Source organism: Calidris pugnax, unplaced genomic scaffold (assembly GCF_001431845.1).
Source record: "Calidris pugnax isolate Ruff unplaced genomic scaffold, ASM143184v1 scaffold177, whole genome shotgun sequence".
NCBI classification, from domain to species: domain Eukaryota; kingdom Metazoa; phylum Chordata; class Aves; order Charadriiformes; family Scolopacidae; genus Calidris; species Calidris pugnax.
In genome coordinates, this window is record NW_015090909.1 from 1,314,816 (window position 1) to 1,327,500 (window position 12,685).

The window sequence follows — 12,685 nt, forward strand, 5'->3', positions numbered from 1 at the left end:
GCCACTGGTTTGCCTTTTTTTAAAGTTTTATCTTTTATTTTCTAAATAATATACAGAATGAATTCTACCTCACAATTCTGCTGTCACACAAATAAAGCAGTAATAACACCTGCAGTGTATGGATATACAATGGAACCTTAGTGAGCAGAATATATGTTCTGCTGTGGTGTGGTATCAGAAAAAAAATACTTTAAAAAAATAAATTCACAACATGAGCTTTTTAATTGTGAAAACATCATCTCATCCATTTTTTATTGGTTTTGATTGTTGAGGCAGTGTATGTATGAAAGTTTTCAGTAGCAGGTCAGGTGTTTCAGGGCATTGATTAGGTATATGTGGAATAACGCTTGGGTAGCTCTTCATAGTTATAGAAGATTAGTAGTGTGCTGTAATGGTTTCAACTTTAAGTTGATACATCAAATCATTAATCTTCTAGGTTTAAGTGAGTCTGACATAATTAAGTTATCTTAATCTCTAGAGATTTTAGGTTTCACTAAATGTCTGAGCACTGAACTAGTTAACATGAAGCAATCACAACTGCTTATAATGTCAACTTTATTCAAAGAGGTTTGGATTTTTTTTCTTCTATGACACTTTTTTTTATATGACACCTTTGGACTGAAACCTGCATCTTCTTATATTTATTTTTAATACAGCTATTAGAGACACATAGGAGAGTATTAAAATGTTTTACTAAACTATTTCTTCTTACCAGCAGTAATATGAACAGCGCTTACGCGAGGCTGCTTCAGTCCATTCAGAGGATCATTTACCAGGAAGGCTTTGATGGCTCTGATCCCCAGGTACTGAAGACCCTCATACTCTTCCATAATCCTGTAACTAATGTTGTTTCCTGAATTTTCAAGGGTGACGCAAGAAGGTCTTAGACAAAGTAACAAGGAACAAGCTGTTCCTAAGCATTGCTAAAGTAAACAAGCAAAGTAAACAGACTGTGTGGTTCATATTTTAATGTGCATTTGGAGTTTTTACCTGTTACAGATATGCAGATCATGTGAGAAAGAACTTTAAGCCAACACTAGTAAAATGCATATTCTGTGCAATTAGCTACTAAATTAATTGCTGAATATAATGTAATTAAGCAAAACACATTTTCCCCTACAGTATTTTTTTCAAACTATTGCTTTAGCAGTAATGTGTTCAAGACTCTTGAGATTGAACTCTTCATCTTGAACTTTCAAATTTTTTCAATGTTGTTTCTAGCTGGAGTGGAGTGAATTTTGTAATGAATTAAATGTTGTGCATCTTTATGTAGCAAGCATTGAAACACAAGTAAAGAAATTCAAACGCTATTTCAACTTTACAAATCAAAACAGCCTCCCAGGCTTCTAAAGTTCTCTGTAGTCTTGGTAACTCCTAGTGTGAGTAAGCAAAAACATTTTAGGCTTAACAACATAGGCTGAAGGCCCTTTACCAATTTGAGCAGTACCCTATTTATTATTCTTTGTCATGTTCAGTAATACGCGAGTCCATTGGAGTAAACAAAATAAAATAGTAAATTATATTTAGGTGCTTAATTGATAGGTAATAATCTTTAATGTTGTACAATAAAAATGTTACTACAGTGTAAGTTAATTAGTATAGATGCTGGAGAACCTCAAAGAACATAATACAAGACTATGTACCGTTACTAGCGGAATGTCTTAAAAATCCCCTTTTACAGGGAGGATAATGTTGGAATGGATGTTTTCGTGTCTAACAGTATGTTTAAGAAATGTTACTTGCATAGAACACTAGTGTGTAAATTTAGGTAATTGGTGCTCAGTGTTCAGGCTCTGCTGAGATTTATGGGCGAGCTTGCCTTCCCTTTGGTGGCAGTGCCAGTCTGGAGAAGTGAATTGGTCCCCGACAGACACCTCTCCCCACTCGCTGCGGTAGCCATAGCAACAGGGATGTCATCCCACCCTACGGCACCCTGCACAGGGATGCTCCTCCCGCACGGCCACAGGTCCCGTGGAAGCCCGAGAGCTTGCTGGCTGCAAAGAGCAGTGAAGCAAACACCCTGCCAACCTTCAGTCAGCAGACAGTCTCCTACTTAAGAGATTTGGCTGGTGTTTCTTATTTTTCTTACAAGCTAGGTCTGATGAGGAAGATAGCACCTTTCGATGTTCCTAGTGTGTTTTGTTTTGTTTTTTTTTTACATGTAAAAGAAAATCATGGTTGGTTAGAGTCAATATTTTTGGATGTTTTGCTTGCAAGCAAGGAAAAATTAAACATCATGGAGAGTTATTTTCAGTATTTGTTCATTGTTTCCAAATGTCTTGCTAGCGTCAATAAAGCAACACCAGAACTTCTACTAAGACAAATTTAGAAGTATGTTTGCTAAATGACGTATGTAAGTTTCTAAGGTGAAGCTTTAAAAGTTTGTTATAGTTTGGTATTTTTGTTTGGTTTGGTTTGGTTTTTTTTACAAGCCAGTTTATCCACCTAGAAAGTCATTAGCACTTGCATACTTGTTGCTGTTTCAAGGGAGATAATGCGTATGATTTCCTGGAACGGTATCTTTCTTGTAAGATTCCTCTTTTCCCCATGCATCACCTTTCTTTGTACACTCAGTTTTTATACATTTAGAAGCAGTATATAATACGCACCTCATAAAAATATATATCCAGAGTTGAATGTAGTTACAGCCCAGAACACGCCTCGCATCTTTTTATCTTCCAAATCTATGAGAAATTCACCTCTCTGCTACTCTGTATCCCTTTCTATTTACTGAGACTTCAGAAGTACTTTTGAAGTACAATGAAGATTGTAGAGTAAAGACCAGCTGTTCTTCTGGATCTGTGTCCTTTCCTATATATAATAATAATAATAATGTTGGCAGTGGTTTTCATGAAGTTTGGAGAAAACTGCAAGGGCCAAAATGTAGCAGGGAGGTGCTAAACTTTCAAGAGATTTACTTACTGACTTTCAGTAGGTCCGTTAATCACCGTCTGTGAATGACAGAAGCTTCATTAATGCTTCATTTTTATGTACTGTGAGGAATAAACCTTCCAAAATCTGTGGACTCTGGAGGTCTAGAAATGTGTTGCTTGTTGGATCTCAATTCAAAGGAAAAATTTAACCTGACTGGTAAAACTTCCATATCTTTTTAGCTACTTTCACATCAATATGCAAATGATACATAGACTTATTACTCCTTTTTATTGACTCTTCTTTACCTAATACCAGTATTTGAAGAGGGGTCTGGAGAAAAGTGAGGAGAATGTGACTTACCCCAGCTGACAGAGGTTTGACACGATTAGGAAAATTAGTGAAAACTGTCATTAGAGGTTTAGTAGACCTCGGATAAAATGGTCCAGCATTTCTAGTATGATTAATTAACATTAATGTTTTATAGGACCATATACTGCTGACCATCATAGATTAGTATTTTTTGACTGTCCTGCATAACTTCATGGGCCTTAGGACAATAATTCCTGTTTGTGGTGTTAGGCTACAGAAAAGTTTACTTGAGGTTAACCAAAGCAATAACCTGTTTGTTCACACTCAGTTGAACTCCTTTGCCAAGAGCTATTTGGAAATTTGGGCTCTCAATTACCTGTAACCTAGAAATACGACTGTCAGTTTTGCATCCTTTTTAAAACCTCCTGGTAGCTCTTTGCTGCTGATCCTTAAGTATGACTGAGCATGTATAACTGAGCATGCTTTTAAGTCATACAGAGAGCACTTGTTTGTTCCGGAGTTGTTTTGGTTTTTCCATGTTTGACAACAAAACTTTCATATCCAACTGTATTTCTGTAACTTTTTTTTGCTATACTTTGGAGCTCAAATTCAGTAGCTTTCAGGTTAATAAAGTTGGAGGGGACTGGTTTTTTGTTTGCTGGGAATTGAGTTTTTGAATTCTTCATGAACACAATTCTTGCTGCTAAAGCAAACGTTGTTACAAAAATTACATGAAAAAGGTTAAAAAAAAAATCCAAACTAAGGAGAGTACAAAAGATCTGGTGGTATATTTAAAAACATGTTACCCTCCTCCGTACTGCAGGCTTGTTGTTACAGAGTATCAAATTTATGCTTTTCTTATATTTCAATTATGGAATAAGCTATTTGTCAAGGCCTTGTAGGACTGACAGAATTATACTGGTAGAAATTCTGTTACTGGCCAAAACAAATACATCTGATATTATCTGATGTTTGAATAGCTTTATCTTTTACAACTCTTACGATTTAATACTGTGAAACAAGTATTTGTCATCCTTTATCCAATAAGAGAACTGATATTCTGATTCAGTTTTCCTCTGTGTGTTGTTCTTACTGATGTTCTTCAGAAAGAAAACTATTTCGCTCATTACAGAAGTTTCCGGAAGTTTTATGTATGTTTGCTCCAAAATTTTGAAATACCAGGACACTTTCCCTGCATGATCAATATCCATTATATCTGGGTAAAATAGTTTTATTGAATGCCTGATTTTGTACTGGTGCTTAAACACGCATCAAGGAATGCAGGAATCTGTCCTGATTAGAAGTCACTAAAGAATATTAGACTAGCTTCTACTTTTCCTGTTTTTCTTAAAACTTTGAACACCCAAGCCTAAGAAATAACCATACAGAGAAGTCAGACTGTGTCGTATTATCCTATGCTATTATCCAGATGTTTATGAGGTAGTGTAAAAAGTTAACTTTACCTAAGTAAAGCCTAAAAGCCCTGCAAGGCCTGAGACTAAAGAATCCGCCAGAGTTAAAACATATATTGCTTTCAGAAGGCTTGTAAGCAAATTGGCAGATCAGCTCACTGTGTGAGCCATGAGAGTTGGATAAATGCAGAGCCATGTGGTACTAACTGTGTTTCACAACGGCGGCTCTCTCTACCCAATATGGAGAAGGAAGTATTTATAAAAGTGGCCTCTTGTCTTGTCAAAGCCTTTCCTCTGGATTTCCAGAGCAGCTGTGCAGTGGTTTGTGCTTGGTAGTTACTGTTCATTCCGGCTGCAATTCAGGATTGTGGAAACGAATACCTACGGTTTATCAAAGCACTTCGTTATTATGAAAAGTACCTGAAAGCTTTTATTTATCTAACCTAGTATTTTAGATATATAGAAAAAATATTATATATAGATATATTAGAAAAAAAGCTGGCCTGTAAGTATGAACCCTGAACTCTGGAAATGTATCTTTGGTTACCTTGTACAGGAAGCCTTTCAACAAGGTGCTTATTGTCTCTCTCTCTCAGCTGACGATAGAAAAAACACCTAAAATCCTTCCCAAAGATCACCAGGAAAGGTCACATTAAATAAGCAGAAACGAGATTTGTCATCGTGAGGCATGACATTTTAGTTTGTGTTAACAAATTACAGCTCTGGCTTCATAATCTGCCCCTTCAGAAAAGGGGCTTTATCTCAGCCACCGCCTCCGTTGGGTGCCCCTGTGGCAGCGTACTGCAGGGCAGCAGCAAACGGGCTTCGGGTGGGTAACACACAAGGCCGTTTAGCATTTTTTTACATTTTAAATGTCAAAACAGCTTAGGTTCTAGTACCCAGTAGCTAACTAAAGCAGCTCCAGAAGCACTCACGTCAAGGACTTTCAGGAAGGTGCAGTCCTTAAGAGACAATCTGCTGATGTCCCCATCAGACTCTGTTTCTCTGTGGGTCAACCTTCCTTCAGAAGTTGGGAGGAGTTGACAGGAATGCCAATGATACCTGCAGAGACTCCGAAAATAGCGAAAGGGCCACACGTTGGTGAGGAAGGCCACCGACCTTCCTCGCTTAGAAGTAGCAGAAAAAGTGAAACTGAAGCAAACCCTCAGCGAATGCCACAGCGGAAAGTTCAAATCAAACACGGGGCAAAGCTGGGTTTGGTTCCTCTCAGGCCTTTCCAGCAGGGCAGTTTAGAGCTGGGAGAAAAGATTTGTTTGCATGTTTTTGGAGGCAGTGACGGAGGAGAGAAAGGACAAGATAAATGATACTATTATCGGTTTTTGTGTCAGAGTATACTTTTACATTTAGCTGGTTACAAAATGGAAATTATTAGTTTTCAGTATTTCTGTGGTGTCTTTTACACTTGCTTGTCTGGCATAGCACGATATCCAGGCAGTGAAAAAAAATGCCATTCCATTTGCATTTTTTATAAGGTCATCTGAGATTAAGCTATGATTACTTAAACTGTAATTACTATGGATATGAATTCTATAAATTGTAATTTTTAAGTCCATTACATGACATTTTCCTCTTAATGTTTAAAAAATAACAAGTGGCTCTTTGTTTGTTTGTTTTCCAACAGAAAAAACAAAAGAATATTTTGCGGATAGGAATTCAGAGTCTGGGTTCCATGTTGTGGGGTGATGACATTTGCAGCAGTGACACTCCTGAAGATATTCATAGCCTTACGAAATTTCTCTATGTTCTCCGTGGCCTACTCCGAAAATCTTTGTCAGCCTGCATCATCACAGTGCCCACCCACCTTATCCAGGTAGGAATCCTGTCTTTGCTCTGTTTTACAGTTGACACATCAGCCAGCAAAAATTTATAGTCTATGGTAAGAAAATAAATGCAAATTTGGACATTTTGAAAGCTCTTTTTGCTCAAAGGGCAAAGTTAAAACATAACTTTACTGTAGTTTTTCTATACTTTTGTGGGACAGTTGTGCTGCCAAATCGACAAAGGCCTAAGCGTTAAACCACCTTAGATACAGTTGTGCCTTATGTGGGTTTTAGTGTTTTTTTTAAAAACTATCAAATTTTCAGAAAATGTAAAAAAGCAGAGAATCCTGATAGTAATATCTTTTTTAATTTTCTTTTTTTTACAATATCCCTATGCACGTTTTCACTGCCTTCAGAACGCTGTTTGGAGTTTCAATACAACACTTTTCAGACCACTGCCATACTCGTTATGATGATGTGTGATCTTATCTTTACAGCCAGGAATTGAAAGATATAGGTTTACTCTTTAATTCTAATATCCCCTTGTATGGGGACCAGGAACAAACCGGTTATGCTATCAGAGTAATTTTCCCAAGTGCAAAATCAGAAGCTACTAACAGCACCTTTCCTGAGAGTATATAGAGATTTAATATACCTTCTGGAAATGAACTTTTTTAGGTAAAAGGAAAAATGTAGATAGTCTTTTTCTCTGCAAGTGGTAATGTAACTTACAAAAGCAAGATTATTATTCACAATGAACAGAGAACCTATAATTTTAGATATTAGATTATAGTAAAAAAAACCCTCACATTATGCAAAATGTTTTCATAGTAGATGAGTTTATCGTTAAATTAAATCCTATATTAGGTAAGTGTATGACTCTCATCTGTGTATTGCATTTTGTAAAGGTCTTCGAATACCCACAACTGTTATTTATCGAGATACCTGATGCACTTACTGCTTCAGAAATACAGAAACATGATTTTCTAGTTTCACCATGGCAATCAAAAGGGTATGAATATTCCTTTTGCAGTACAAACCTCCATCTCCTTACTTAGTTATTTTTAAATAATATTTTTAAATATTAGATGGCAGTTCAAAAAGCTTGACAGTAAAATTTAATGCAATGAATAGAATTTGTGAATGGAAAACTAGCATCTTTCTTTTTACACATTGGAATTAACTGTCCATAATTGGGACATAGTGATTTTCATTGTTCTCTTTTTTTTTACATATGATGTCAATAAAAGTTATAATCATATTTTAGAGAAGAAATCCAGAAGCGTCTCTAAGAAACAAACTGAAGGACAAAGTTTTTTTTATTTGTTGCAAAATTGTCTGGAAAGTTGATTTTGGTTTTGTGTTTATAAATTCCATCTAAATCAATTCCTATGGAGTTAGGATTGAAATTATATCTGATTTTTTGTAATAACTGATTTTTGAATTTTAGTGGAATTGTTTTACAGTAAGCGCTAGAATAATCTAAATTAAAAGAAAAAAAGAAACATTATTTCCAGAATCTTTGCGTAGCAGAGTTAAAGAAATGAGAGCATTAATATTATTTTTTTTTAAATTGTTAAACTTCATGTATCCTTCTTTAAGCACTAAACTATGGAGAAAACTGTCATTAGGAGGAGCAAAGCTGCTGAGGGTTCCTTATACCCCACATTACTCAGTTCCCAGAGCCCTGCTGTGTAGTTGTTCCACTCTCCAAGAAGCCTGTTAAAGAGCCCCTGAGAGCATGTGTACAGCCCTCCATGTTAATAGTTAATTGGTGAGGATGGCAAGATGAGAGGACAGCCGAACATGTGGTCTCTCAGGCTCAAGCCGTAGACAGACCTTTAGTTATAATAACAGCAGCTGCTCACATTCTCGTAACCCAGCTACTCACCATTCTGTTGCTGAGGTTTTTTGCTGGATTAAAAAAGTAAAAAAAATATCTTTTCTCTCCAAGAGAATGAGAGAGATTTATTTTTTTTTTCCAAGTGCGTTTCTGTATATGTATTTAACTTGATCAGAGTAAGTTCTAGCATATGCTTTTTCTGTTGAATCTTAAAGTCAGTACATTGAAGACATTGAACATGCACACTGTTTTTCTGAAGATGTAGTAAATTCCATGTTCTCTGAACTACTGTTTCTGTATTTCCTATGTTATCTTTTGCCTCCCAATTGTACTAATTAAGTGGTCTACAAGTAAATTCTTCACCTGAGTAATTTCCGTGAAGGTAGATACAAGTTCAAAATCACATTTTAATCAAGGTTTTGTCTGCATAACATATACAGAAAAATAGTTTCATTTTTACCTGCTTTGTCTTGAAAAAATAGATTTTTCGTAGTGACTCATACCATATCTAGTCTGTCAGCCCCCAGTACTAGTTACTCCAGTGAAGAAGGAATAAAACTAACAATTGGTAGTACTAATTTTCAACAGGGAAAATGTCTTTTCAACCCAGACTAGTTATATTTTTTTATATGTATGTGATATGAATATATATATATGTGATATGAATATATATATGTGTATATATATATTGTAAGGATGTGTGTATATATATAATTATTTTTATTGAGAACAGGTTTTTTTAATATATTTTGCCAAGTTCTTCACATGTCATACTGTGACAGGGGGTTCCACAAATTAAATTTACCGATTTTCTTTCTTTTCCAGAAAGTTTAATTTTGCCTTTACTTCTCATAAATTATATCTTTGTTCTTGGCTTAGGAGACAATAAGATGAGGCTCCCTATTTTATCTTTTCTGTGTTCTGATTTATTGTATTTTTTTCTCATGCCGCCTCCTTAATCTGTTTTTAAATAGTCACTTTTCTTTGAATCATATTTTACTTTGTTACAGTAACATAATACAACAATGCTATTATTGTTTGTTCACTTTTCCTACACTCTAATATCTGCTTTGTCTCTTTGATGACTACTGAACATTAAACAGTGATTTTGCTCTTGGTGCTTTTCCCTCTGTGGTACACAGCCACCAAGGTGGCTCTTTCATTATTCTAGCTATTCATTGTCTTGGATTTAATATCTTTGAATTGCATTTATCCAAAGATGATGCTCATTCACCCAGTTTGATGGACACTGAATGTCTTCACAGTCTTCTGTAAGACTGTATTTTGGTAAAGACCAAATTTACAAAAAATCTGGTTGTGTATAGAGTTTTTTTTCAGAATAATTTAAAGAAATTGCTGTCCGCTAAACATAGATTCTTTGTGTTTTATTGATGAAACTTCTAGTGCAAACAGTGCATGAAGAAAAAAGAAATTCTCTTTTGTCAGCCACAAAAGTAGGAATGCATTATTCGGAAGAGGATTTCAAGAAAATGACACTAAAAACTTATCCAATTATGAATTTTATTCAGATGATGTGTGACAAGTTTTACTTGATTGATATTTTCTACCAATTGAACATACTCTTATCTTACACTGTCTGTCAGGTAATAAATATTGAGATACTTATGAGTATGATTAAAATAGTTGATGGAAGGTTATTTTTCAAGTCTTTCTACTGCTTCTTGAAAATGCATTGTGCCTATGAAATCAGATGGTGAATTTGAAAGGGGAAAATTACTTCCATTTTAAAAATCTAGCATTGATCAAGGAGGGCAGACTGAAGAGGGTTTTCAGTTGTTGTTAACGCTTTCCAAATTTAAGGACTATTATAGAAACAAGTAAGGACTCTTTTTCTATATGTTGATAATCTGTGCAGTTTAGTACCTAATTTAAAAAAAAAAAAAACAAAACCAATTTTTGCTACAGAGTGTGACTTAAAGGATGTTAATGTCACTGTTTTATAGTAGCAAAAGCCCTAAATTAGAATTTTAAATATTTTCCTATAGTTTTTTCTTTATTTACTTGATATCATTGGTAAATCCAAAACATCTTTCCCCCAAACTACTAAATAATGTTTGTAATTCTGTTCCTATTCTTCCCAATTATTTATCACTTAAGTAATATTTTTTAGTAGGTTATTGTTTTCACTGGGAGAAAGCGTAACACTTCTATTAAAGCCACCATTTATTTTGAACTTGAAGCTGTATTACTGGTAAGGACTAACAACCATATTAGTCAGCATGTGCCAAGGGAAATTAATTGACTAATGAAAAGTCACTATGAATAAGTCTTGTTAGAGAACCTGTCCTCAGAGTCTGAAGTTCTGTTTAGCAAGGTATTTTCATTATTTCATCCAGTATGTTAAAAAATTAATTTCTTACAATATTAATGTTTTGATGCTGTGAATTCACTGAAGTGCATAAGTTACTGTATGTTTCAGTGTAGAAAAATTCAGAAACAAACCTTTTCACATCCATAGCCTTTTGTGTTCACACTGAGTAATTTAGCAGCTAAACTCGAAGTCAAGCAATAGAGTGCTTTACAATCCATTGCTAATATAGGATTATAAGATGTGAACTCCTATAGCTTGTGAATTTCTCACAGTTTGAAATCTTTATTCCTATGACAAGAGCTAAGAGTGATTGCCTGCCTTAGAACTCTAACTTCTGAGAGTTCACAAGTGTAAAATGCAGAATAACCTTCAAACATATTTGATGAGGTAGCCGCTGCACTCAAATTTGTGACATCTAATGTCATATAGTTTCTGTATCATAGTTAAGTGAGCTTTCAAAATTCTCTGCAAAATAGAAAATACAAAGATGAAAGGGTCTTTATATTTTTCTATGTTGTTTTTTTTACTTGCTTTTTAATGTCGCACGTTGCATTTTATTGTCTGTGTGAAATACAGTTTAAAACCATACAAATAAATATTGAGAGTTGTGAGTTTGACAGGTATTTTTGGGTTAACCTGATAGCTTTAAGATATGAATATTCTAGTCTGGGTATTCTAGACATTCATAAAAGCATCTTTAAAATAGTACAAAGCTCGGAGAAGTATACATTCAAAACAAATTGTGGGACCGTAAGTAATTTTGTTTTCAGTTTCTATTTTTGTTGATAGTATTTGCTAATCAGGTTGCAAAAGAAATAGAAATATTTTGTTGTTTCATAAAATAAGTTTATTGTTGCCAACAGGCTCTATTATAGCTCTGCCAGTGTTGATTTGGTAACAACTACCCATTTCAAAAACAAATACAGTAAACATCTCAAGCATGGTTTTGTACCTGCATGTTAATTGTTTTTTAACTGACCTAGTTATATTATGATGGACAGTCACATTGTTTGTTAAAATTGCACGCCTAAAGCAGCTTTCTCACTTTAATAAATTTCACTTTCTAGAAGGACACTATATACACATCCTTATCACCATCTCATCAACACATTCTCTTTTAATCAAAAAATCACTTTTCTAAAACAGATGTTAAACTTTACAAGTTAATGGGTATACGCAACATTGCAATTTTATTTTACATTTTATGTGTATAACCTGAAAATACGCCTACAAAACTTTAAAAAATGAGGTAAGATTTAGAGCTAAATCTTTCAACTGCAATATTAGACCTAAACAGTTAAATATCCCATCACAGTATGGAGATAGTCATCTGTTCAAGCATATGGAATCTTTTGGCTACTGGACTAAGTAGTTAATATAATGCCCAGTGTCCAGACATGGACACAACTGTTATGGAAGCAGAAGGGAAGAGGCTCATGTATTGAGCCCATTTGGACACTGATAAGTAAAGATTAGAAGAGTGACTTTAAGTAATGCAGGATAAAGTAGTTATCTGCCTTAAGCAAGTAATTCTGGTAGAAAATGGAAGGTAGTAGTGTTTTTCCGAAGCAATACTATTTTTTTTCGCATAAGTAGAAGTACAAGTTCTTGAAAAAAGTGCCTTCTGAATCTAGCAGTAAATATGGGTTTGATCTGTTTTCTGTTGTATTTCAGAACAAAGAACAACAATTTTGTGTAAAACGATTTTATATGTAAATTATTGTATATTTATTTCACATCTTAAATGATTTTCAAATAATTGAATATTGAATTTCTGCTGGGCAGTGTTTGCTTAGAAACATTTTTATATGAACTTTTGGTATTGTTTAAAAACCTTGAAATTTCAGAAAATAATTTTACGTCTTTTTGTTTAGACCTGCTCTATTAATTACAATATAATCATAATAAAAAGGAATACTGCATCTTTAATGATGTTTTTGTGCCTGTGTAGTTAAGCTTTAATGCTAGAGGAAAAAAAAAAAAAAGATTAAATTAGCCTTGTAACCTCTTTCTCTTCCAGACTGATGATGGAAAATAAAAGCTCTTAGCCACAGAATGTAACACTTAGAATTAATATTTAATTAGACCAGCAAATTGTACACCGTGGCTGAAAGCTTCCAAAGAGTTGTTAGTG

General features: G+C 34.5%; 1 protein-coding gene across 1 annotated transcript in view; it reads left to right on the top strand.

Annotated features, from left to right (window-relative positions):
- ELP4 (elongator acetyltransferase complex subunit 4) overlaps positions 1 to 12,685 on the top strand; it is a 145,891-nt gene that overhangs the window by 41,814 nt on the left and 91,392 nt on the right. The window contains exons 6-7 of the mRNA XM_014949297.1: positions 719 to 803; positions 6,238 to 6,426. Of these exons, the coding sequence (XP_014804783.1) occupies positions 719 to 803; positions 6,238 to 6,426 (274 nt within the window). The remainder of the gene's footprint in view (positions 1 to 718; positions 804 to 6,237; positions 6,427 to 12,685) is intronic.